This window comes from Arachis duranensis, chromosome 4 (assembly GCF_000817695.3).
Source record: "Arachis duranensis cultivar V14167 chromosome 4, aradu.V14167.gnm2.J7QH, whole genome shotgun sequence".
NCBI lineage: Eukaryota > Viridiplantae > Streptophyta > Magnoliopsida > Fabales > Fabaceae > Arachis > Arachis duranensis.
In genome coordinates, this window is record NC_029775.3 from 1,270,247 (window position 1) to 1,293,943 (window position 23,697).

Here is a 23,697-nt window from a genome sequence, read left to right on the forward strand (position 1 = left end):
ATAAAAATTAAAAAAATATTTGTTAAATAATTATTTTATGTACTCCTTATGTATTCTTAGAATAAAATTAATTTTAGTTAAACCCACATCATTACTGATAAAAACCAATATAAATAACAAACATATCTGTAAAAGATAGTCCTCTTAGGTGCGACCCTTCCTGGTTTTCAAATTTAGCTCCAGAACAATAACATTACTCTTCTTCCTCTCTTGTCTATACATATATTCTTGCATGTCTATTTTTCACCGGTACATTGTGGCCTCCTGCAGCTCCTGCACCGCCAACAGCTGCTACAGCATCAGTAGCATCAGTAGATCTAACATCAACAGCTCCTGCACCGCCTGCTCTGCTGACTCCTACGCCCCCTCCAACAGCTCCTCCGCTGCCTCGTCCGACAGTTCCTCTAATGTCCACAAGACTATAATAACTTTCATTGTATGACTATAAATAGCAAGTGAGAAGATTTAGGATACAAATGACATCAAATTTTACCGTACAAGCATTTGAATATAATATATGTTTAATTATAATTAATTTTGCAATAAAAGTACATAAAGAGTACAAAAAACAATTAATTTTAAAAAATATTTATTAAGTGATTATACATTATATATACTCCAACTACAAAATTAATTATTATTGTACAAAGAAAATTTTGTGACAAAAAAAGAAAGAGAAAGAATTTTTGAAATATATCAACCCATCTTTTTGACTTATATAAAATGTGAAAATGCGTACCAATTTTTTTAAATTTTTTTACTAGTAAGTACAAGACAATATAAATCTGTGTATATCAATAAAATGAAAAAATTGACCATATATATATATATGTGGTGATTTATAATAAACTTTCTTATAAATAAAGGATAAATTAATATCTATGATTTATTTATTGATTATTGAAAAAATTCTATTGTATTATCATAGTTAACACTAGTTGAATTGATATTAAAAAATAATTAACTAATTATTTGATGTTTATTAGCTTATTCAATGTCAAATGCATATGAATTTAAATTCGTCAACAACGGGTCGGTTTCAGCAATTACTAAAGAAAATAAATTTGAATGTATGCAAAGGAACAAGAAAAACAAATTGAGTATTTAAAATGGATTTGAGAAAGTATTGTGTAGTGTTGTGATATATGACAAAAAAAATATTTGAGAATTTTAGAATGTGTTTAGTTTGCATTTTCATTTTCAGTATTTTCTGTTTTTTAGATTTTGTGAAGAGAAAAGTAAAAACAATAAAATCATGTTTTCGATTTTCATTTTTTTCTTCACAAAATTTAGAAAATAGAAATCACAAAAAATAAAAACAAACCAAGCGCATCCTTATGTTCTCACCTGTTCTTTTTTTTTTTTCTTTTTTACAAATGAAGATAGGAGTCATTTTCTATGAGATGCTGGAGCTATTTACATTCAAGGACCTGAATTTTGATAGTACCCTTATCTAAGGAGAGTCTCGTATGCGTATGTACATACTGCATGGCAGACCTTTTCTGCACTCCTTAGTCCCTACTTAGTCCAGACTTTTACTCGAATATACCATATAGTTTTTCTCTATCAGCGTTACATTCAGATTGTCCATATCATCCTTTTCCTCCTAAATCGCTGAATTAGGTGGTACCTGAGTCTAATTTTGACGGACATTATCAACCTGGACCAAGAGAGTATCCCCCTGAGCCACCACTTGCGGTAGATATTCCATTTGTTTCTAAGCCCACTCTATAGCCTGTCAATCAACTAAATGCTCAATTTGGGCCGCTAGGAAAAGTACTTGCACTTGTTTATGTTAATGGCCCATTATACGTAGATGGAAACAATACTAGCTCATCGGAGGAGGAAGATCCCGAGGAGGATTCCGACTGAGAGGTACATCATGCGGCTGAAGAATGACATAGATCCCGTTATGGGTGATGAGTTTGGAGGTAGAGTGCTGGAGAGTTTACCCAACGACGATGTGTGACCATACCTTAGAGATGAGGCCAGTACTTTGCATTTTGAGGACATCAAGCTCGGCCTAGATTTCATGAAGATCTAGAGTGCCTTTCTCTCACTTTTGTAGTGCTAGAGGGGTTAGGATGACTTATAAAGAGGGATAGAAATCATGCAAATGTTGAGATTTTGCCAAGGAACAAAGGATAAAGAAATTTTGACTAGTGCGCATGCACAAGTCTAATCGCGTGTCTCATTTAAAATGACATATGATTTGTGAATGAGGGATCTTTTTGTCCCTATTAAGACTATTTTAAAACCATATTTGAAGCAAGCCTTGAGAGGAACACAAATACACATTCACTTACACTCATTTTTACAATGTCTTAGGTATTTTTTTTAGGAATCCTAGAGAAAGAATATCTAACTTCTCTTTATAATTCTTAGGGTTTCTCTATAAATTCTATCTAATTTTAGTTTCAAATCTTGTTGTAGTGTAATTTTATTTATATTTTTTTGTTCTATTATATTAGTTTACTAGGATTCTCTTGTTAGTTTTTTATTTATATCATTTTAATTTATGAATTTTTGTTAAATTTTTAATTTTTTTTTAATAAATTTGATGTTTTATGTTTTATTATTACTTATTGGAGATGTTAATATTACTTTCTTACATTGGGTTGTAGTTTGAAATTAGAACATAAAGGAAAGGAAGAAAGAACTAAAATCTTAGTAAAGAAAACAAAAAATTTTAGCCATATGTTAGAGTTTTTCTTTCTAAAAATACAAAGTAAAATCTAAAAATGATTAAGTATCTCAGGTAGTGTTTGGTTGATATCTATGTCTCATTGAGATATGGACACAGTGACACATGTCTGCTGTTTAGTTTGGTAAGACACAGATTTTTGAAAGACACAGATAGACATAGAGACACTAAATTTGTGTACTTCTAATTTGGTGAGACACTGAGACACTGATTTTTTACTCTTTTATCTTTATATATTTAATATTTGAATGATAATTTAAGATGATATTAGAAGAAATAAAAATTCAATAGTAATGATATGCATTGTTTGGAATAATGGGTATATAGTGCTAATGGTAAAATTTATGATAAAATGAAGGATAATTTAATTTTTTTTAAATATGTGTCTTATTTTTTATTTTTGTCTAACACAATATATAAATATAAATATTTTATGTTCATATTTTTAATATTTATGTCTTTGTATCTATATCTCATCGTATATATCAACCAAATCGAGACTCATTTCTTATTGTCTCTTGAGTCTTTCGTCTATTCATGCCTTCATTCTAGACATCTTAGGACACATTGAGCTTCCAAATTTGAGTAAGCCCATCCTTATATCCTTCAAGTTATAGTTGATTTTGCTTGTACTTAGAGGAGCTATTTAAATTTATATCTGACTAGTTTATGCCATATTGTAAACTCTAGTTCTTATATACATAGTTATTTTTCATGTTTTCAGTTGTCACATTCCTGTTTTAACTAGAAAAAATTCAGCATAAAAATGTTGCACTTTCAGCTTTTGTTAACTCATTCTTCTTAAAACTGGTTTTACCTTAAAAAATATATTAAATTTATGTAAAATTAAAGTTTTAAAACCGGATATTCAGAAAAACCAAATTTAAAATTGAATTTTTAAACAACTGGTTTTAAAATTGGTTTTATCTTTAAAAAATATTGAACTTATATAAAATTGGTTTTAAAATTAGATTTTTAATTAAAAAATTATTTTGAAACTGAATATTCAAAAAACCAAATTTAAAATTAGATTTATAAGTAAACCGGATTTAAATTTTAAAATTAATTTAAAATTTGTTTTTATTTTTTTAAATCAATTTAAAATTATTTTTTCTCTTCAATCTAATTCTAATTTAGTTTCATGAACCAGAAAACTAATTTTAAAGTGGATGCAGTTTAAATTTTTATGCCTACTCCTAATTGAAATTGACTATGAGTCATCCTTCCAGCGAAAATAAATAACAAGATAGAGAAAAAAAGAATAATAGTACATACTATAATGTTTATATATATTTGTCTAACTTACTAAAATAAAATAATATTTAATATTTAAATTAAAAATATAAAATAAATAATTTTTTAATATTTAAAACTTACCATTCGATCATTTCAACGCCAAAATTACAAGCGCCACAGATATAATATATTTTTATTTTATTAGATTAATTTTAAAATTTATTATTTGTATTATTCATAAAAATTATTGTCCGCCTATTTGAAATGCGGAAAAGAGTTAGTTGATGAGCTACGCTACACTCGCACGGTTATTAGCAAAATGACATTTTTTTTTATTAAAGCGATAAATGACACGCTAAGGAAAAAAAATAACCTCCCTTCTAAACGACTTGTCGTTTTTCACAAAGGTGAAGAAACGCTGAGCTTCGGCCTCCTTCTGAACCTTCTTCTGTTCCCTTCTGTGTGGATAAACACCGTTACACGACATACATTGAGATCCGATCACAGAACCTCTCTGTGATTCACAATGTCTACCGCCACATCCAGCTCTTGGGGTACTGCGCTCGTTAATATCTCTCCTTACACCTTCTCCGCCATCGGCATCGCCGTCTCCATCGGTGTCTCAGTTCTCGGTGCTGCTTGGTACGCCGTTTCCCTTTTCCGTTTCAGATTTTCTCAATTTATTTTCCGTAACCGTTTCTGATAATCTCCTTTTTGGATTTGCGAAGGGGGATTTACATAACTGGTAGCAGCTTGATCGGTGCTGCAATCAAGGCTCCCCGAATCACTTCCAAGAATCTCATTAGGTACAATTACTGATCTGTCCTTTTATCCACTCAAATTTCATAGTCTGATTTGCTTGGTTTTCGGATTTAGTTTTCAATTAGGTTATGTTGTTATCCAATTGGTTATGTTGATATGCCTTAGGTTTCAGCAGTGTTCTATTAGATGTGTTATTGCGTTTTAGATAGTTAACTGTTTTATGATTGTGCTTAGTGCATTGTAATCTTAGCTTTGATAGAGAGTTAGAATTTGGAATTGATGTTGTGAAAAGGAAATGATATTGAGATTTTAGAAATTCAGCTGGTATTGTGGTGGTTTCACACAAAATTACTGTTAATTTTGATAATTGTGGTAGCTCTCAGCATCATATTCTTTATATTCTCCTGCTGACTTATGTTTATAATAAGACCTAAACTATTAAGGAAGAGTTTAATTTCTATAAACTGCCACTGCAATCCAATCTCATGTTGTCATACAAGCAAAAAATAGCTATATCTCATGTTCACTATCTTTAAAAGAAATCAATTATCCCTATGCGGCACCTCATGATTGGATGTTAAGTGTAAAATTATTCATATTCCCAGACTTACAGGGCATACAAATTAAACTCATTGATCAACCTACAATGAGTAATGCTACACTACTTGGTCAAAAAAGGGGAAAACTTTAGCCTTAATATACTAAGATTTGGGGATGGTTGTTGGATAAGTTGAAATGGTGGCACTCATTTATACAATCATAAATAACCATGTAAACCCATTGTTGGATGTGTTGTTTCCTTTTTCTTCCTTTTTTTCCAAACACAAATGTTCTCTAAAAAAATTAACGCATTTATTCTATTAAATAGTATTTTTTTATAAATTATTGATACATAATAAATTAATAATTAAACTTAAAAAGCTATAGAAAAATGGCAAGATCCACTAGTGTTGAATATTGTGATTAAGATCTTTACTGCACACTTGGGATATTTAGAGTTTCTAGAATTTATGACACCTCAAACATCACGGCTGTCAAAATTTTAGTTTGCCTTATAATTTATATCACTGTGTGGGAGTTAGATTATGATAGAGTGCACAATGTTTTCTTTCCCAGGCTTTATATAATCCTAAACTGATAAGATTATAAGGGTTGACTACTCAAACCATTGAAGTTAAATGGTAAATTTTTAACATGTGAAATCCTGTATTTAATGAAAAATTCAGTATTGCCATTCTGAATTTCTAAATACTGATTGTTTTATATGAATGCTGCGAACATTATTCCTTTTTAAATGTTACTTGCATAAAATAGGTTGGTGCAGCTGATATAGTTCTAACACGGTCATGTCTGCCACTTTACTGGTTGTTCCTGATATTTTGGTATTGCAGTGTAATCTTCTGTGAAGCTGTTGCTATTTATGGTGTTATTGTGGCCATCATTCTACAAACAAAATTAGAAAGCGTTCCTTCATCACAGATCTATGCAGCCGAGTCTCTTAGGGCTGGATATGCAATCTTTGCTTCTGGACTTATTGTTGGCTTCGCAAATCTTGTTTGTGGGTCTGTATTCATTTCTGCCAACATCTCATATATCCCCAGCAAAATTTTGTACAAATGCAGATAAACATTTTCCATCCTGCTATTTTATAAATCATTTTCTCTTTTTCCTTTTTCTCTTCTTGGCAGATTGTGTGTAGGAATAATTGGAAGCAGTTGTGCGTTGTCTGATGCTCAAAACTCCTCTCTCTTTGTGAAGATTCTTGTGATTGAAATTTTTGGTAGTGCTCTTGGGCTATTTGGAGTTATTGTTGGAATCATCATGTCAGCTCAAGCAACATGGCCAACAAAGGTTTAATTTGCTTTCATATAAGAGAGTGGGAATACAATTATGGTGGAGCACAATATTTTCTCTGTACTGCCAAGTGATTGAAGAAGTCTTATCTATTTACCTTTGTTGGTATGAATGTAAAATCCCGCGTAGTAGCGTTGCCTCCATTTTAGGTTGTACCATTTACCAATAAGTAGTTAGAATGAAATGTGTATCATCATCAAAGACATCAAGCTGTTGGTTGGATTTCAATATTTTTTGGAGGACTAATTTTGAAGTGTTTACTCATTTAATAAAAAAGATGTGAAGTTATTTGGGCATGTGTATAAAATCAAGAATCAGTTTTTTTCTTCAGTCGCAAGTATTTGGGTTGGTCGAGTAGTTTAACATCACCCGTTTACTTAAGTGAGGGTCTATAATTCGAATCTTGTGCATACAGCAACCCATTGTCCAGTGACAAATTCTTAAATAGAGCTCAGATTCGTAATGGATTAATCGTTGGTTTGTCGTATTTAGAGATATCGTGGTTTAATTTAGAAACTTATTACTTAGCCTGACATGCATGTTGCAAAATAAGTCTAGAGACTATTTTAAAAGCCTAAACGTATTAATAGGTCTGACCTTAACTCACAAATTAGCGTTATATGTCTTTCAACACTACTTAAGCTTGATAGGTTTTTCCCATTCTTTGACCTATTCTTTGCCAATCAATTTTTTACTTGAACCTAACTGGTTAGGTGACCGATTTCGATTAAACTGGCCGATTTCATTCGACTCTCAGAACTATTTTCTAAATACTTTAAATGTTTAGATATTTTCATAAATATTACATTTGATATAGTTAAGAGTGAGACTCAAATCTGAGATCTCTAGGTAAAGATAGAGAGATTATACTATTTGAGTTATAACTCGTTAACTTATATTAAAAGTAATTTATAAATAAGTTATTTTGTATTTGAATTTTTATCATAGAAGTACTTGTTTTAAAGTTGTTTTAATAAATAAGAGTGATAAAATAACTTTTAAAAAGGAGAAAAATCAAATTTTTTTAATTCTTCAAAAACTTTAAATAACCTTTCAAAAAGTTAAAAAACATATTTAAAATACGATACCAAACACCATTAATATGACTTCTCATAATAAAAAAAATAACTATTAAAATTTTTCAAACAAATTCAAAATTTAAAACTTGAAAACAAGCCTGTAACAGTCTAGCACACTGCAGACCAATTAACTACATTAGAAATATGGCCTACTAAGAATAAAGCTTAACCCGACCTGTTTATACCACTACTTCTAACCAATTTTTGGGTGGATGTATTCTAATTTATCGAAATTTTCTTATGAGATGTCAAATGAAATATCTTCATCCAATTTTTTATTATTTTTTTAAATAACGGAAATAAAGTTTGAAGGCACCTGAGATACATAAAACATTTTTTTATGAAGATTTTTGTGTTAAAAGTATATTTTATTTGTTTAGCCACATTTTAAAAAAAATAACACTTTTGTAACACATCAAAATCAAACTATACAATTCATAATCTAATGGTAAAAAAGAAATATCTTTATAAGAAGACAATTGTAAAATCTTCATGGTAGTATCCACCAAATTTGAAAGCCCATGTGCTTCAAATAGATGGTTATCACTATATATGTATACAAATCAACGTATTCTTGCAAGAATACTTCCTACATCACTGGAAATCAATTGGTGGATGCAAAATGTAAATGAAGCAAGTGGCATAGGCACATCACTGAAAAAAAGGTGTGTTCCTCTGCAGAAGTTCTTGGCATTCATCTGGTGTTGCTGATTTGGGGTTAAAAGGGTCCCTTTGAGGAAGAACCAAACCTTGCTTTATGCGACCGAGCCACCTTGCATGCAACACCTGCTTGGAGGTCACTGGCAATCTGATGGACTCATACTCTTCTAAAGCTGATTCTAACTTCTCCACTCCCCACTTCTCCAAACATTTTCCTAACACTGATGCATCCAATATTGACATGTTTGTGCTTCTAAGGCAATGAGGAGTTGTGGGGTGAGCTGCATCTCCTACTAACACCACACTGTCCCAATATATCTTCTTCAAGGGATCACTATCATATATAAAATTTAAGAAGGGTTCCTTTGTTTCTCTCATGACCTTTACCAGCTCTGGAATCCACACTTTTTCAGCTTCTTGGTACATTTTCTCAATCATGTCGCCACTTACTTTCATCGTCACCGAGGTTCCCTGAAAAGTTGTTCTATTGGATGAAGTGTTTGTTTGGACGCAATTAAATCGATAAAAAAATTCAATGAAATTTTTTTTAATGTGTTTGACAAATTTTTATCAATCTTTTTCTCTTGAAAAAATGTTTTTCACATAATAAATGAATAAAAAATATTTTTATCTTATTTTACCCAAATATAATTAATAGATAAAAAGATTTTTTTACGTAAGATATCCAAACATAAAAATTCACTTTTACTTTTGTTAATGATTTTTAAAATAAATCATTAAAGAAAAAAAATCTTTTTAAAAATAGCATCCAAACAAACCCGAACCTTTTAATGGAAAATTTGGATCAGATTCAATAGGATCTCCACATTTAAAATCTGGACACCAAAGTTTCCTATCTTCTTGCTTGAGTAGTTATGCCAAAAATAAAAGATAGGGGGTTTCTGCTTTTGAATTCTATAAAATGTCTTCAAATTTCGAGATACAGTGAACACTCGCTGATCCAATTTCCTCCTTATAGACCATGTTGGTAACATATTTGATTGTAAAATGACTGAAAATTTGTATTTCAGACAAGGCAGAAAAAATAGAGATTTTACGGGAAATCGAAAAACTAAATTACGTAGATCAAACGTAAAATTTTAACAAGATTTTAAATAGTAAAATCGTCAGGTCTAGTACAAATTTTGTAAAATTCACTTACTCATTTAAAATCGTAATATCCGAAGATTTTAAGAGTTAAATCGAGATTCTATATACTATGATTTCAGGAAATGAAGAATATTACCTTAACTTGTGGCTCTGGCTGATTCACATACCAAATCCAATTGAGCTTTTTGTTTAGAAGCTCGTAGAACACAGCATGTGTTCCTGAGCCCAAGTCAAAGTACAAGCATTTTCCAAGCTCAGGGTATGCCTTGCGAATGCCTGTTATTGTATCTGAATCCGCGATTTTCGAAAAATCAAGAACTCCTCTCCAAGCACAATATCCTGAATACCTGCACATCATAGCCTTAGAGGAACTTATAAAAACACCCAACAACTGTTAAATTTATGGGAAAAGAGTAGAATAAAAAGATAATATTATATGTGAAGTTGTTGCGTTAAAGTTATTATTACATGATACAAAAGTAATCCTATTTATAGGGATATCACCAACTAACTTCATAAATATTCTATCTACTAACTCCGGCCATTACTAAGTTAATTCCTAACTACTAACAACTCTGGTAATATTTTAATAACAACAGCAAAAAGCAATGTAGATCTCTACAATATCCTATGATAATCTATGAAAGTAAAAATTTGTATCATCTTATTTGAAGATACAAACCTGAGTTTAAAATCAGGGAGATATTTCTGGCGAACGGAAGAGAGGCATCCATCAGCTGCAACAAGCAAATCCCCTACTATATTGATGACCTCTCCGGTTTTCAGAACCTTGACTTTTGTTGTTATGGAACCTTTGAAGTCCACAACATGGAAAGAGAGGAAGAGGTGGCCCCATAAAAATACACTCGGCGGCAGCGCATTGTATAGAAGGCCATGAAGATCAGCCCAATGCGCTGCTCGGAAGTTGAAACACTCATCTCTTGTCAGTGTCTTGCTGATCTTCTTCTCACTATCAGTTGCTTGGTTCTGCTCACACACAAAAAGAACTCGCATATAGTCAATTTTACGTAAAGTTGATAGTTGAAAGTTGTTAAATAATTTGATTGATTTGATTAAAATTTTATCATTCTCAATTGACTGCACCTAAACATCAACAAATCATTTTTCTCCTTCTTTTTCTTTTAATTATCAATTTTCCAGATAAATACAAGCTAGTAGCTCAACTCGTTCCTAATGAAACTAAACATTGAAACTGATAAAGTTGTGAAAGAATAGGAAAAGTAAAGAAAAGAATTTTTATTGATTATTAATTGATTGAATTGTGTTGTAAATTATGAGAGTAAAATTAAATATATATAGAGCATTGTTCTATGAAAAATAAAAACAAATAAAGAAAATACAAGAACAACTAAAAATAAAATAAAGAAAAGATAAGATAATAAAGATTAAAATTGTAATTAAATTTATGTATTATGTTGGAGTGAATTTGTGAATTAAGAGACTTTTTTTATTGTTGTCATGAGTTAAGGTGGAAGAATAGTTTAATAGAACTATCGAATAATATATAAAGTTTGAAATTCAGGGCATCCTGAATGATCATCAAAGTTGAGTAGTAGAAACCTGATCAATGGTTAGTGGGAGAGTGGTGTTATGTAGGAAATGAGGAAGTGGAAGCCAAGATTGAATGATTTGTTGAGAGAGAGGGTCAAGTCCAAGACCAGCACCCGTGGGGCTTCCAGTTGGTGGTGCAGAGGTTTTCTCAATGAGGATGACATCCCAACCAGCAGAGATAAGAGCATGTGCAGTTGATATTCCAGCTATGCTCCCCCCGACTATCACTGCCTTGGCCTTCTCTTTACCAACCATCATTTTCTTTCTAGTTTCCGAGATTCAGCCAATTTTCTATTATATAATACAAAAATTATAAAATTAATAATAATTAATCTTTTATTTTATTAGTTTATCAACTTTTCCCCTTTAAAAGTTTGAATTTTTTTATTATGGATATTATAATATTGATTGGTCTATACTTATTGGCAAATGGGGATGTTTGGCTGATTAAATATATGGCCACAGAAACGCGGTTCTAAAAATCGGACCGGATTGGTTAGCCAAATCAAATTGACCAAAAATTGAAAGTTTTTGCGGTTCGATCTAATGAGAGAAACTGCTATTTAAAAAATCGTTTCAAAATTGCTGAACTAACTGGCTAGACTGAATGGGATCCAGTCAATTTTCCATGCAACATTTTGAAATTTATTTTATGTGATCCCATTTTATTAAGTATATTAGCTATTATTTGACTAATATTTTTATGTTTAATTTTTCATATCGCTTATCTCTAATTTTATATATTTTTTTGTATACTTTACACTCGGCACGTTCTATTCTATCATTATCATAACTGAGTTTATTGAAAAGGTTCCAACTTTCAAAAGTTAAAGGCTTAAGGCCCAATTTAAGTAAAAACTTAATTAAACTCCTTTTGAAAAAATAGTTTAAACAATAAATAATTATATTAAAAGTAGTTTATAAATAAGTTATTTTATATTTGGATTTTTAGTTTTAAAAGTGCTTATTTTATAGAAATGTGGCAAAAAATAGTAGTAGTATGAAAAAAGTCATTTTTTTTAACTTCTCGATAAGCTCCTCCACACTTTGATTTTGAAAATTGCACCAGACATTAATACTACTATATTTTATAAGTCAAAAGTTCAAAAAAGTTACTTTAGAAGCTTGTCTTCTTCTTACAAGACTCTTCAACTTAATACTCAAATTCAGTGTTGTCTAGAGCAACGTTTCTGCTAATTTTATGATTGTATTTAAGTACTAACTCAGAAATCATCGAATTTTGTGGCAAGATGCTGTACAATATTATTTAAAATCACAAACTCTGTATTGGTAATAGAACTTTGAGATAGAGATTGCTGCAGCCTACTATGTAATCTTGGTAGCTCATGTTTTACAATCATAGTCTGAGTATTAAGACAAAAATTAGCCTAATATTTTTAATGAGTAGGACACTTCCCTTGCATATTAGTGGCACGAGGAAAAGTTTCTTTAGTAGTAATCCCTCTTGGACCAAAAGGATCAAAATGGATATATATAGGTGGAGATGGATGAAGATTAGTAGTGGTATTATGAGAAGTAGGATGTGGAGATTATTGTTTCTCAAATATGGTAATTTCTAAGGTGATAATAATTATTGGTGATGGAATATGTAGTGCTGACTAAACTGTGTTCAGACTAAGTGAATAGGTGGATAAATATGATGTGTGAGAATGAAAAAAGGTTCAACAACATTTGAAAGAGGAGTGAATGCTAGTGATGAGAGCTTAGCAAATAGATGAAAAGATGTGATATGAAAGTTAAGAGGTGTCTATCTTTTTCTTCTCCACCTATGGCATCATAAAAAAGAAGAGGTGTTTTAGACTTTTCCTTCTAAAGTATAAATATAGAGTAAATGTTCAAAATGCTGCCTGAATTTCAAATCGCTATTCAATTTAGTCCTTGACTTTTTAAAATGACTAATTAAATTTCTAAAATTCAAAAAAGTGTATCTCTGTTAGTCTCTTGCAGAAGTGCCGTCTAAACGTTGATGATTTGGCATTCCAGCTGTATGCTTATGTGTACCAAACTTGAATTTGATTCAAATTGATACCTAAAATTACTTAATAATGTCCAAATTAGTCCATTTTCAATTATAAAACCTTAATCCTTAAATTATTGTCTTCTCTTTTTCGATTCTGTCTACTGTCTTCTTCTCTTTTTCATCCTCTCCACTATCTTCCGGTTCATATTCATCCTGGACTACAACATTAGTACACTTACCTAAAAACTATTTTAATTGTAAGTTAATGTGTTTGGATTAATTTTAAGTTCAACATAGATTTAAATTATATGCATCCTTGCAGGTTCGTCCATTAAGCTAAAATATATTTTCCACTTTTAAGAAGGTAACCATTGTCATCATCTTCAAGGTCTTAACATCACTTTCTAAGTTTGTCATCTTCCAATTAATCTCATGCAAAAATTTTTGTGAAATGGGTGTTGCACAAATTGGTTCTTTACCTCCGTCAACCCAACAGAAAAAATTACAATGGATTCCATACTGCAAAGTAAAAAACGCAGGTGAATCCAAACTCAAAGTGGAGAGGTCTGCAATTACAGTAAATAGCGTTCTTACCTCTCCTGTTGCACATTCTTTTGCTGTCATAAGGTCTCCCTACACAGTTGTTCCTATTTGAACTACTTTGGTTTCTCTCTCCACCATCCATCATCACTCATGCAGACTAGAAAATAAGATGAACTGGAAGATAGTGGAGAGGTCGAAGAAGACAGCAGAGAGGTCGAAGAAGAGAAGAAGACAGCAGAGAGATCGAAGAAGGGAAGACAATAATTTGGGGATTAGGGTTTTATAATTGAAAATGGACTAATTTAGATATTATTACGTAATTTCAGGTACCAATTTGAATCAAATTCAAGTTTGTTACACATTAGCATACAGCTGGAATGCCACATCATCAACGTTTAGATGGCACTTTTGCAAGGGACTAACGGAGATACACTTTTTCAAATTTCAGGGATTTAATTGGTCATTTTAAAAAGTCGATGACTAAATTAAATAGCGATTTGAAATTCAGGGACTATTTTAGGCATTTACTCTATAGATATATAAGAATGAAAAATATCCAAAACCATTTTAGACATAGGCTCAAATAAAAAAAAGTAGGGATGTGAACAAGCATATATAAAGGATTGTGAGGAGGTGATGAAACCCAATTATTGAGTAGAAAATACGAATTTGGATGCTCTAAAATTGTATTGTCACTTTAGAGAAAAAAAGTATATAATTAATCACCATTGAATTAAGATAATGAGACTCATAAATAATAAATATTACAAATTTAAAAGTAATTAAAACATCATTTTACCACTTTACTAACATTGTTACTTTAATTTTTTTTTAAAAAATACATATATTTACTTGGGTTTGAACAAAGTTTTTTTTATTTTTTCTGTAATTTTAATTGATTTTGTATTTTTTTAATTGTAATAATTGATAATTGAAATAAAATTTACTTTTGATTTAAATATAATTGCTTTTACATTCAAAGTTTTGTGTCGAAATACAATGCATTATTTAAAAAAAAAAAGACAACACAAAAGGTTATAATGATTAAATTGGAACAAACTTAGAATTGTTGAAAAGAAGAGCCGAGTTTATAATTTTAATGTCGAATACTTTTTCGCTTTTCAACGATTCTAAATATAAACTCACAGTTAAAGATTAGTGCAAAAAATAGATTAGATATTATCAATCTTATTTCTTCGCACTAATTTGATCATAAATTAAGTTATAGAGATTCAAATGATACAATTTTAAAAGTATTAAAAAACTAACATCTAAGACTTTAAAATGATATAAATATATCTATATTAAAACACGCAGCTTGCATTCTAAACTCTCAAAAGCCCCAGTGCATACAAACTTTTCCACTTTTCACTTGTGATCAGAAAGGCCTATTTTTTTCTGATTTAAAATATTTGTTTCAGGCTTTTCAGGTTCCAAAAAAAGAAAACATTTTTGATAAAATTTATTATTTGTTTTTATTTTTTAATTGTTAATTATTAATCATTGTATAACAAATAAAATATAATATAACAAATAATATATATGTAATTAAAAATTAGAATAATGCTAGGGAACCAAAAGGATATTAGCAAAAAACCAGTCAAATATTTTTAGGTGAATCTAAAATCTCTACGAGTTAATATATATGGATATTTTTTCTGCTAAGTATTAGAATGTTTCTTTTTCATACTAAATGGATGTTTTTTATATATTTTTCGAATTTCTTTGTATTACAAATGTGAATGTCTCTATTTCTTTAAGAATTTCATAATTTTTTTTAAATTTTATAGATATTTAATTATTTTTCTAAAATATAACTGAATATTTCTTTTATTTAAGTATTAGGATGTTTTTTTTTTTCATATTAAATGAATGTTTTTTTAGTAACACCCGTAATGACCCCATTTCATACTCCCTAAAATCACAACCTTCAGAATCCACACTCTCCGTTCAATTATGACCAAGTTGATCCAATATTCTAACCGGCTTCATTGGCTTCCTATGCAACAATTCCCTGCGCCGTGGCGCAGTGCAAGTCCCTGGACCTCTCCGAGTGCTGTAACGGAACCTGCCTCCAAACAACAACGAAGGAGACCATTACGCTCGGCTCCGTTTCAGTCCCCAATGTAGCCATCGGCTGCGGCCACAACAACGAAAGCTTGTTCGTCGGAGTTGCTGGCTTGCTCGGCCTTGGAGGTGGCCCGTTGTCTTTCCCGCTTCCATGTCTTCTCAGGCTGTTCCCCCGCCCTCGAAATCGCCGTCGCCTTAGGGTCGAGCTCAAGTTCAACTCCAACTGCAACGGCGGCTCCGGTAACACATCTGGTTCGCGAAAGGGAACGGTTCTTGTCGACGGTGGCAAATCCGACGAACCAGATGTCGGTGATAGAAGAGGAGTGGGTCGCAATGGGGAGGCGGAGAGAACTTGACGGTGAGAGAGAGGGGTCCGCGTGTGTGATTGTTGGAGGTGGGTAGGTTAATGTGAGAGAGAAAATGAATGTTTTTATAGGTTTTAATTAGGTTGACCTAATCAATTTTAAATTTTTTAAATTTTGAATTTAAAAATTTAAAATTAATTAATTATTAATATAAATTAATGTAGTTTTGTTTAGTTTTTGACTGATAACCTTTTACTTCCATATACTTTTCCTAAAAATTAAACATATTAAAATATATTAATATTTTTTGCATTTTTAATTTATATCATTTTATAACAGTATATCATTCTTTTTTTATGACAATATAACAAATTATTTTTAATTATAAATTTATAAATCATTTTATTATAATTTAATTATTTCAATTGAACTAAAGTTAGAATGGTTAAAATTTTAAACTGATAAATTAATAATTAAAACGTTTTGAAAACTTGACTTTTAATTTATTAAAAAAACATGGAGGGATATTATGGTCACATGGGGAGACGGAGGGACATTATGGTCATTATGTACACCGTGAAGAACGTTACTCACAGAAATATCGTGGAGCAACGAATCCGTGTCCGTCTGCAAGAACCTGTGCCGCAAATTTTTTATCTGCTGTTTGAACTTTCGATCAAACAAAAGAATTGGATCCTCTCATTCATATTATAACAAATATACATAGCTGTTTTTTGTTATATTCATATATATTAGTTTGTTTGTTTCATTTTATTTATTAATTTATTTAGACTCATGTCATTGCATATAAGCAGTGCTGGTTTTGCTCTTGTGGGTCATTCAAGAATAAGAAGTGTTGCTTCGGAGCGAGAGGGTTCTGCCACTGTGAAGAGAGTGGAAGACAAGGTCAATTTGGGTGCTTCTGGTTTGAAGGTCACAACACTTGGAATTGGAGCTTGGTCATGGGGAGATACTACTTACTGGAACAATTTTGACTGGAATGGTAGTAATCTCTCTCTCTCTTCTTTTTAAAGAATTGTTTTTGTGTTAGAAATATTTCTGTATCGGTGAATTATATAGTAAAAATGTAAGTTTATAGATATTTTTTTATAAAATAATACTATTGACAAGTTCAATCTTTAGAAAAAAGTTTTTTCATACAATAAAAAATAGTCACAAAAAAAAAATCTATATTCTATCTATACAATTTTGATCTGTACCGCAGAGTGCACCTTTTTGTATTTGAATAGAAATTATAAAAGTATTTTATTTGGCACCAATTCTTGATTAAAAAAAGTTGTTCGATATACACAATTGAGGAGTGCTAGGGAGCTAACAACTTTTGTGATTTGTAGTTATCAAGTAGCCATCAATCATGTTTTTAGTGGTGTGAGATTTCATCCAATGGTGTAAAATTATTCACTTTTCTTTTGCTGGTTACATGCTTGTCAGAATTTAATAAAGTTGCTGACTCTCTAGACTTTTCCATACCGAATTTTTTATGATTGCAAAAGCTTTTTTCCTTAGTAACTTCTAAAAAGTTGTTATTGTTAAATTGTCAAATATTTAAACAAAATTTGGCTGTCAATCATTGGTGAGTAATAATTTCCATTGAATAGTGGCATAGGATTTTTTGTTTTAGGAAGTTTAGGTAGTTCGGTTTATATGGTAAACATTGGAACTAGGTAGACTCTTTCAATGCATACAAGGATGTTAAGGCTGCAAAAAGAGGTTTTTGTTGTATGAAAATATATGTTATCTTTGAAATTGGATGGAATAGTTACTAAATCTACGCTTTGAGATTAAGAATCTACTCATCTTTTGTTCATGGGTGTTGCAGATAGGAAGGAGAAGGCTGCTAGAGATGCTTTTAACGCCAGTATTGACGGCGGTGTAACCTTTTTCGACACTGCTGAAGTCTACGGTTCTGGGGTGAGCCTTTGCCTCATCTAGCTTTCTTCAGTAATAGCCAAGCCTCTTCTCATAACATGTCCTTATTTGCATGTATCAACAATAATTTTGTGCCCTATCAATATCGTAAACCATCTCATAAATCTAAGTCATGGGGTTCGGCTATATTTTTATGTTGGTTGCCGAAAATCTAACACAACCCTCTTTTTTTATCCGGGTTTAGGACCGGCTATATACCGCAAGTGTAACATAAGCGGAGTTATCTTATAAATCTAAGTACTTTGACAAATATCAGTTGATGTTAATAAACTGTGTTCTTTGTTTCAGCTTGCTCTAGGTGCTGTAAATTCAGAGGTTCTTCTTGGAAGGTATGAGCTTTAAAATATTTACATGATTTCATATGCAATATTGAAAGAATAAGCAAAATTTTCTGCGTCTATTTGTTTGTTATCTAAAGATTTATTAAGGAACGAAAAGAAAAAGATCCAGATGTTGAGATTGCAGTTGCAACTAAGTTTGCTGCGCTACCATGGAGATTCGGCCGGCAAAGCGTTCTCTCTGCTCTTAAAGATTCTCTTTGTCGACTAGGACTTGATTCCGTGGATCTTTATCAGCTTCATTGGTCTGTACTTCTAAGACCGTTAAATGAAACCGTTTTTGTGCAATAATATTTGTTAACAATGTAATGTGCTGTTTTTCAGGCCTGGTGTGTGGGGAAATGAAGGTAGCAAAATTATTTCCTCAAACCATTCATTTCATAAGGTTAATGGAACTTATTCAAGATCGGATAAAGAGAAAGCTTAGTTCACCTATGAATTACTTTTCAGGGTATATCGATGGTCTCGGTGATGCTGTCGAGAAGGGGCTTGTGAAGGCTGTTGGTGTTTCGAACTATAGCGGTAATTCTGCAAAGAGTGTTGGTTTCTTTTGCATTTAATATACGTGTTTATTTTCTCGTGGAAACTCAGGTGCAGTTGACTTCACGTGAAGTTGATAACTGAGAGTCGTTAGATGATTTGACTGATTTGACTAAATTTTCATCTAACGGCTCTCAGCTATCAATTTCACATGAAGTCGACTGCACCTGAGTTTCACTTTATTTTGTATCTGAGCTCTGAATACCCTGAATAGAAAAACGACTCCGTGAGGCTTTCGAGAAGCTCAAGAAGAGAGGTATTCCATTGGCTTCAAACCAAGTAAACTACAGCCTCATTTATCGAGCCCCGGAAGAAAAGGGTGTAAAGGCTGCCTGTGATGAACTTGGGATCACATTGATTGCCTATTCACCAATTGCTCAAGGTTAACTCTTCATTATCATAGTATGTTTGTTATATTTTCCTCCTTTACCAAAAAGAATTTAATTTTCATGCACTATCAGTGTAAAAACCTTTCACATGGACGGCGTGAATGATCATCTAAAAGAACGGATGTGATTGTACGACTGTGTAAAATGCTTTACACTATCAGTACATCCAGGGGCAGAGTTACCTATAAAGAAAGGGGGGCAATCGCCTCCCTAATTTTAATTTTTTACATGTAAATTATATGTAAATTTCAGTTTAGCCCCCCTTAAAATTTTATTTTAATCTTATTTTATTGTGTAAATATTTTTAACTCCCCTCTAATATTTCATCTATCTCCGCCCCTGAGTGCATCAAAATTAAACATTATTATGCCAAAATTTCATAACAAAGTTGCTGTAAAAGATTATGCAGTATCTCTATCTTAAGCAGGTGTTCTTACCGGAAAGTATACGCCGGATAAACCCCCAAGTGGGCCTCGAAGTAGAATTTATACTCCGGAGTTCCTAACAAGGGTGAGGGAGACCGTTCTTCAAATTCTAGATCTAATCATTTGCAGTCACATTTACTTTATAACTAATGTATTTTCTTGATTTTGTAGCTTCAACCTTTGCTGAATAGGATCGCTGAAATAGGAAAGAAGTATGATAAAACTTCTACACAGGTTCAAACTATTCTTTTCCATTATATAACTTGAACATTTGACTAATGGTATAGCCTGATTTGACTAATTCATGAAGATGCTATAACATTTAATATGCTATTATTGAACCTGAAGATGGAAAATTAATGGCATCAATATATAATTTTCTTTCTTGACCCTTAAGAACTGTGAATTTAATTTCATCAATATAAAATGCACGTTGCTAGCAAATTGTGGTATTGCATTATACGTGGGCAATAGTCCTTAACTATGATGTATGGACATTAATAGGGAACACACCACAACACGAATTTTAAAATATTATAAGACACAGAGACACGTGTATATAAAATATAAAGTATTTTTTTAAAAAATCGTAATGATATTTTGATATTTTATTGATATTAAAACATAAATTAATTTTTTAATATCTTATTTTAATTATATAAAATATTTAAAATATTTTTTATTTTAATAAATAATAATATATACTATTTTTAAATTTATTTCAAGAATACAAGTTGAGAATAAGATTAGACACGTTGATACTTGATAGTATTTAGATGTGTTCAAACGTGTCTGGAGAATAATTTTTTATTTTTTATTAAGATACGGTTGGATTCAGCAGACACGCGTGTCAAACAATTGTTGACGAGTGTCGTATCCAACACGCGGACACGACAACTCAGCGATTAGGCTTAAATAAGTTTTTGGTTCTTATAAAATACTTAGTTTTAGTTTTGGTCCTTACAAAATTCTTTTTCTTCTTTTAATCTAGTAAGATTTAGAAAATCTCCAAGTTTGTCCCTATTGTTAGTTTGTTTTAAATGTTTACATGACAATTGATGTAACAAGACGTGTCACGTTCGCATTTAACATATCATATTAGCACTTAATAAAAAAAAAAAAAACTTAATAACATTCAAACAAGTTCTAATACCATAACCGATAACTTTGAAACTTTGTTGTGTTTTGTGGCTTGATAAAGCGAAATGGTTTTTGATTTGTTTTGTCAGGTATCCCTGAACTGGCTGATAACACAGGGCAATGTGGTGCCGATACCCGGAGCCAAAACAGCCGAACAAGCTGAGGAATTCCGAGGTGCTCTTGGATGGAGACTCAGTGATGACGAGGTGGCTGAGCTTCGAAGTTTGGCTTCAGAAATTGGGCCTGTCGTTGGTTTCCCTGTTGAAAACCTCTGAAATTATTATAGTTAAGCGCTTTGTTATTGCACCATATGGCTCCAAAACCAATTGTAAAGTTATAGCCCTGCAAAAAATAAACAAGCACGTATACTTAGAAAATAATACAATAAACTGGTACAATTCTTAATTTGTTCGGGTGTCTTTATTATTAGGATAAAACATCACTCCAGCCTTTAACAATTTTTATAAGTGTTATAACTTATAAGTGGCGATTCGCACCTGCCATCCGAGGAATTAGATCAAGAATAACAAGTTATAGAAACGACTAGTAACTGACATAACATACTTAGAAAACATAAATATTTTGACGTCAACGATCCATGAAATGCGTCAAACATAAGCATCGATATAATCATGCAAGAGTGTGAGCCCCCAACTGTATTTGCCTAAGTCTTGCAGCTTAGCTACGTAAGTTAGCTGCGCCACCGAATGTGAAGACGTGTTCCAAACTTGTCACCAAACAACTAAGTCGATAACAACATCATAATGTACGCCCTCACACATCTCATAATAGTTTCCTCATCTATATCTGGAGAAAGCTTACTAAATATCTCCTGAATCTATAAGCACTTCACCGTGAATTTGTCAATACAGTCTGCAGGAGTTAACACACTTAGTAGCTCTTCGAACCAAGGTCAGGCAGGTCGACCGCTCTTAATAAATCTCTCGAAGTTTGTCAGGCATCCATTCACGTAGTTACTATCGATTGAAAAATCTAGCTGGTATGCTACATCTTGTAATGGTGAACTCTTCTAATGGCATATGAAAGTATGCGTCTCAAGACGCCATCTCTTCACATGGTCATTGAGTCTCGTAAGATGGTATAATCTAGCAGCCTACAGATATGGTATGATCTGATCGTCAAGGAACATACCGTATTGTCTTTTCATGCTAGTAATACATTGGATCGACTACATAACAGTAATTTTTTCACTAAAAATCTAGAATAAACTTTACATGACAAAAAAAAAATATATTAAAAGAATTCTAAATTATTCATATCCTGTTGAAAAAAATAATTAAATAATAGTTAAAATCATAATCTTATAATTTATTAAGATTTAATTTGATAAAGTTTTTAATTTTTAAAAGTAACTTATAAAAGTTATTTTTTTTTAATTGTAGCATCTGTATTTGGTAATTAAATTAAAAATGATTTTTAATAAACACAAATAACAACAAGTGTATTTAATAAAATAACTTTTAAAATTTAAAATATTATAATAGACATTAATGTAAGAATTAAATTTATATATTAATTAATATATGAGGTTATATTAGACTTTTTAATTTTAATAAATACAAATTAACTTTAAAAAAATTCCCCTTTAACTACTTTTAAAAATACTCATAACTTTTAAAAATTGTAAACACAAGCACATTAATTTTTTGAAAAGCATAATCGCCTCTTCAAAAAGTTTAATTAAACCAAGCTTAAGAACATCTTTACCAAAACAATCTTATCCTAAAATATTATTAAAGTCTAATCATAACATATATTCAAAATTTAATCATGGGGTTTCTACCATACATGATACTCTAGTCTTATTATCCCTAGAAATTAAATCTCTACCGTATCTACATTCACCTATCACTAATATTTCTATTTTTTTAATTAAAATATAATTTAAAACAATTTTAAATTACTATTGTCACTAACATTTCTAATTTAAAAATTCTAATAAAAATTTGTAAATCACTGCTCTAATTAATATTTATAATATAATAATTCTAATTTACTAAAAATTGCTAACATTGTTAATCTAACATAAAGAATGGAATTTTATGTTTTCACCTCCTCATTAATATTACCAACAATATGAACAACTCTATCCAATCAGTAAATATGATTTAAGTCATCTTCTATGATCGAAATTTAAACTTTATCGTTTGTGCTCTCTCAACTTGAGATTTGGAAATCGAGAGAGTATTGTAAATGTAAATCATATGAAGCCAATTTGAACCTTTATCTTAGGAGTCCATCGATAAATTGAATTAATATGTTTCAATTTATATAAAGTGGTTTTGTAATAAATGAATATATTGAATTTTATTTATATTTAGAGATGTACGTTATTATAATTTGAATGAGTTTGATTCAATTTATATTGAGGTATTGGGAACATACTATGTAATTTGTGTTTAGGATATATGTATAATTTTCAACTATATTCAATTTATTTATTTAAATTATCCTTAAATTAATATCTTATATGGTAAAAAAATGAGTTTATTTATTTTAAATTATTTATTAAAAAAAGTGTCTTTTTAAAATTAATTTATAATTTATTTTAATAATATTTTTGTAAATATAAATAATGAAATTTGAGATAAATAAATAAAATTGTTTAAAATAATTAATATTGTTCCGTTGATTTTCCACAATTAATGGCACAATTGTTAAAAATATATACATCAAAGGAATTGTTTTGAAATTTTTAAAATTTTTTTGAGATTATTTTAAAATTTTTAAATTTTTTCAGAAAATTATTTTATTTTTTATTTTGTGCATGTTAATATTTTACACCAATAATTACTATTGATGACTAACGAATTAAAATAAAAAACGAATTAAAATAAAAAGAGATTGTATTGTGTAACGAAAAATAAATATAAAAAATTGTTTGCATATTTTGAATTAAAAAAATTTAGAATGTGCTTTATTTGTATTTTTACTTTTAGTTATTTTTTATTTTTAAATTTTGTAAAAAAAAATAAAAATAGTTAAAACAATAAAATCCAAAAGTGTTTTAACTTAAAA

At 30.6% G+C, this 23,697-nt stretch overlaps 3 protein-coding genes across 3 annotated transcripts; 2 read left to right on the forward strand and 1 right to left on the reverse strand.

Annotated features, from left to right (window-relative positions):
• Positions 1-4,435: 4,435 nt before the first annotated feature.
• On the forward strand, positions 4,436-6,852 carry LOC107482428 (V-type proton ATPase subunit c''2; the record flags this gene model as incomplete). The annotated part of the gene is given in 4 exon segments (XM_016102913.2): positions 4,436-4,582; positions 4,669-4,746; positions 6,094-6,264; positions 6,391-6,852. Coding segments are annotated over 4 exon segments (534 nt in total). The 3' UTR covers positions 6,560-6,852.
• A 1,226-nt stretch (positions 6,853-8,078) lies between these two features.
• LOC107482427 (uncharacterized) lies at positions 8,079-11,256 on the reverse strand. The gene is made up of 4 exons (XM_016102912.3): positions 10,987-11,256; positions 10,088-10,392; positions 9,542-9,752; positions 8,079-8,766 (listed from the first exon to the last, which is right to left on the reverse strand). The coding sequence occupies exons 1-4, from the start codon at positions 11,233-11,235 to the stop codon at positions 8,287-8,289; spliced, it is 1,245 nt and encodes a 414-aa protein (XP_015958398.1). The 5' UTR covers positions 11,236-11,256; the 3' UTR covers positions 8,079-8,286.
• A 5,213-nt stretch (positions 11,257-16,469) lies between these two features.
• On the forward strand, positions 16,470-21,065 carry LOC107482426 (uncharacterized oxidoreductase At1g06690, chloroplastic). The gene is made up of 10 exons (XM_016102911.3): positions 16,470-16,879; positions 17,717-17,808; positions 18,115-18,155; positions 18,245-18,409; positions 18,489-18,511; positions 18,615-18,686; positions 18,919-19,086; positions 19,521-19,603; positions 19,690-19,752; positions 20,748-21,065. The coding sequence occupies exons 1-10, from the start codon at positions 16,672-16,674 to the stop codon at positions 20,931-20,933; spliced, it is 1,101 nt and encodes a 366-aa protein (XP_015958397.1). The 5' UTR covers positions 16,470-16,671; the 3' UTR covers positions 20,934-21,065.
• The last annotated feature ends 2,632 nt before the right edge of the window (positions 21,066-23,697 follow it).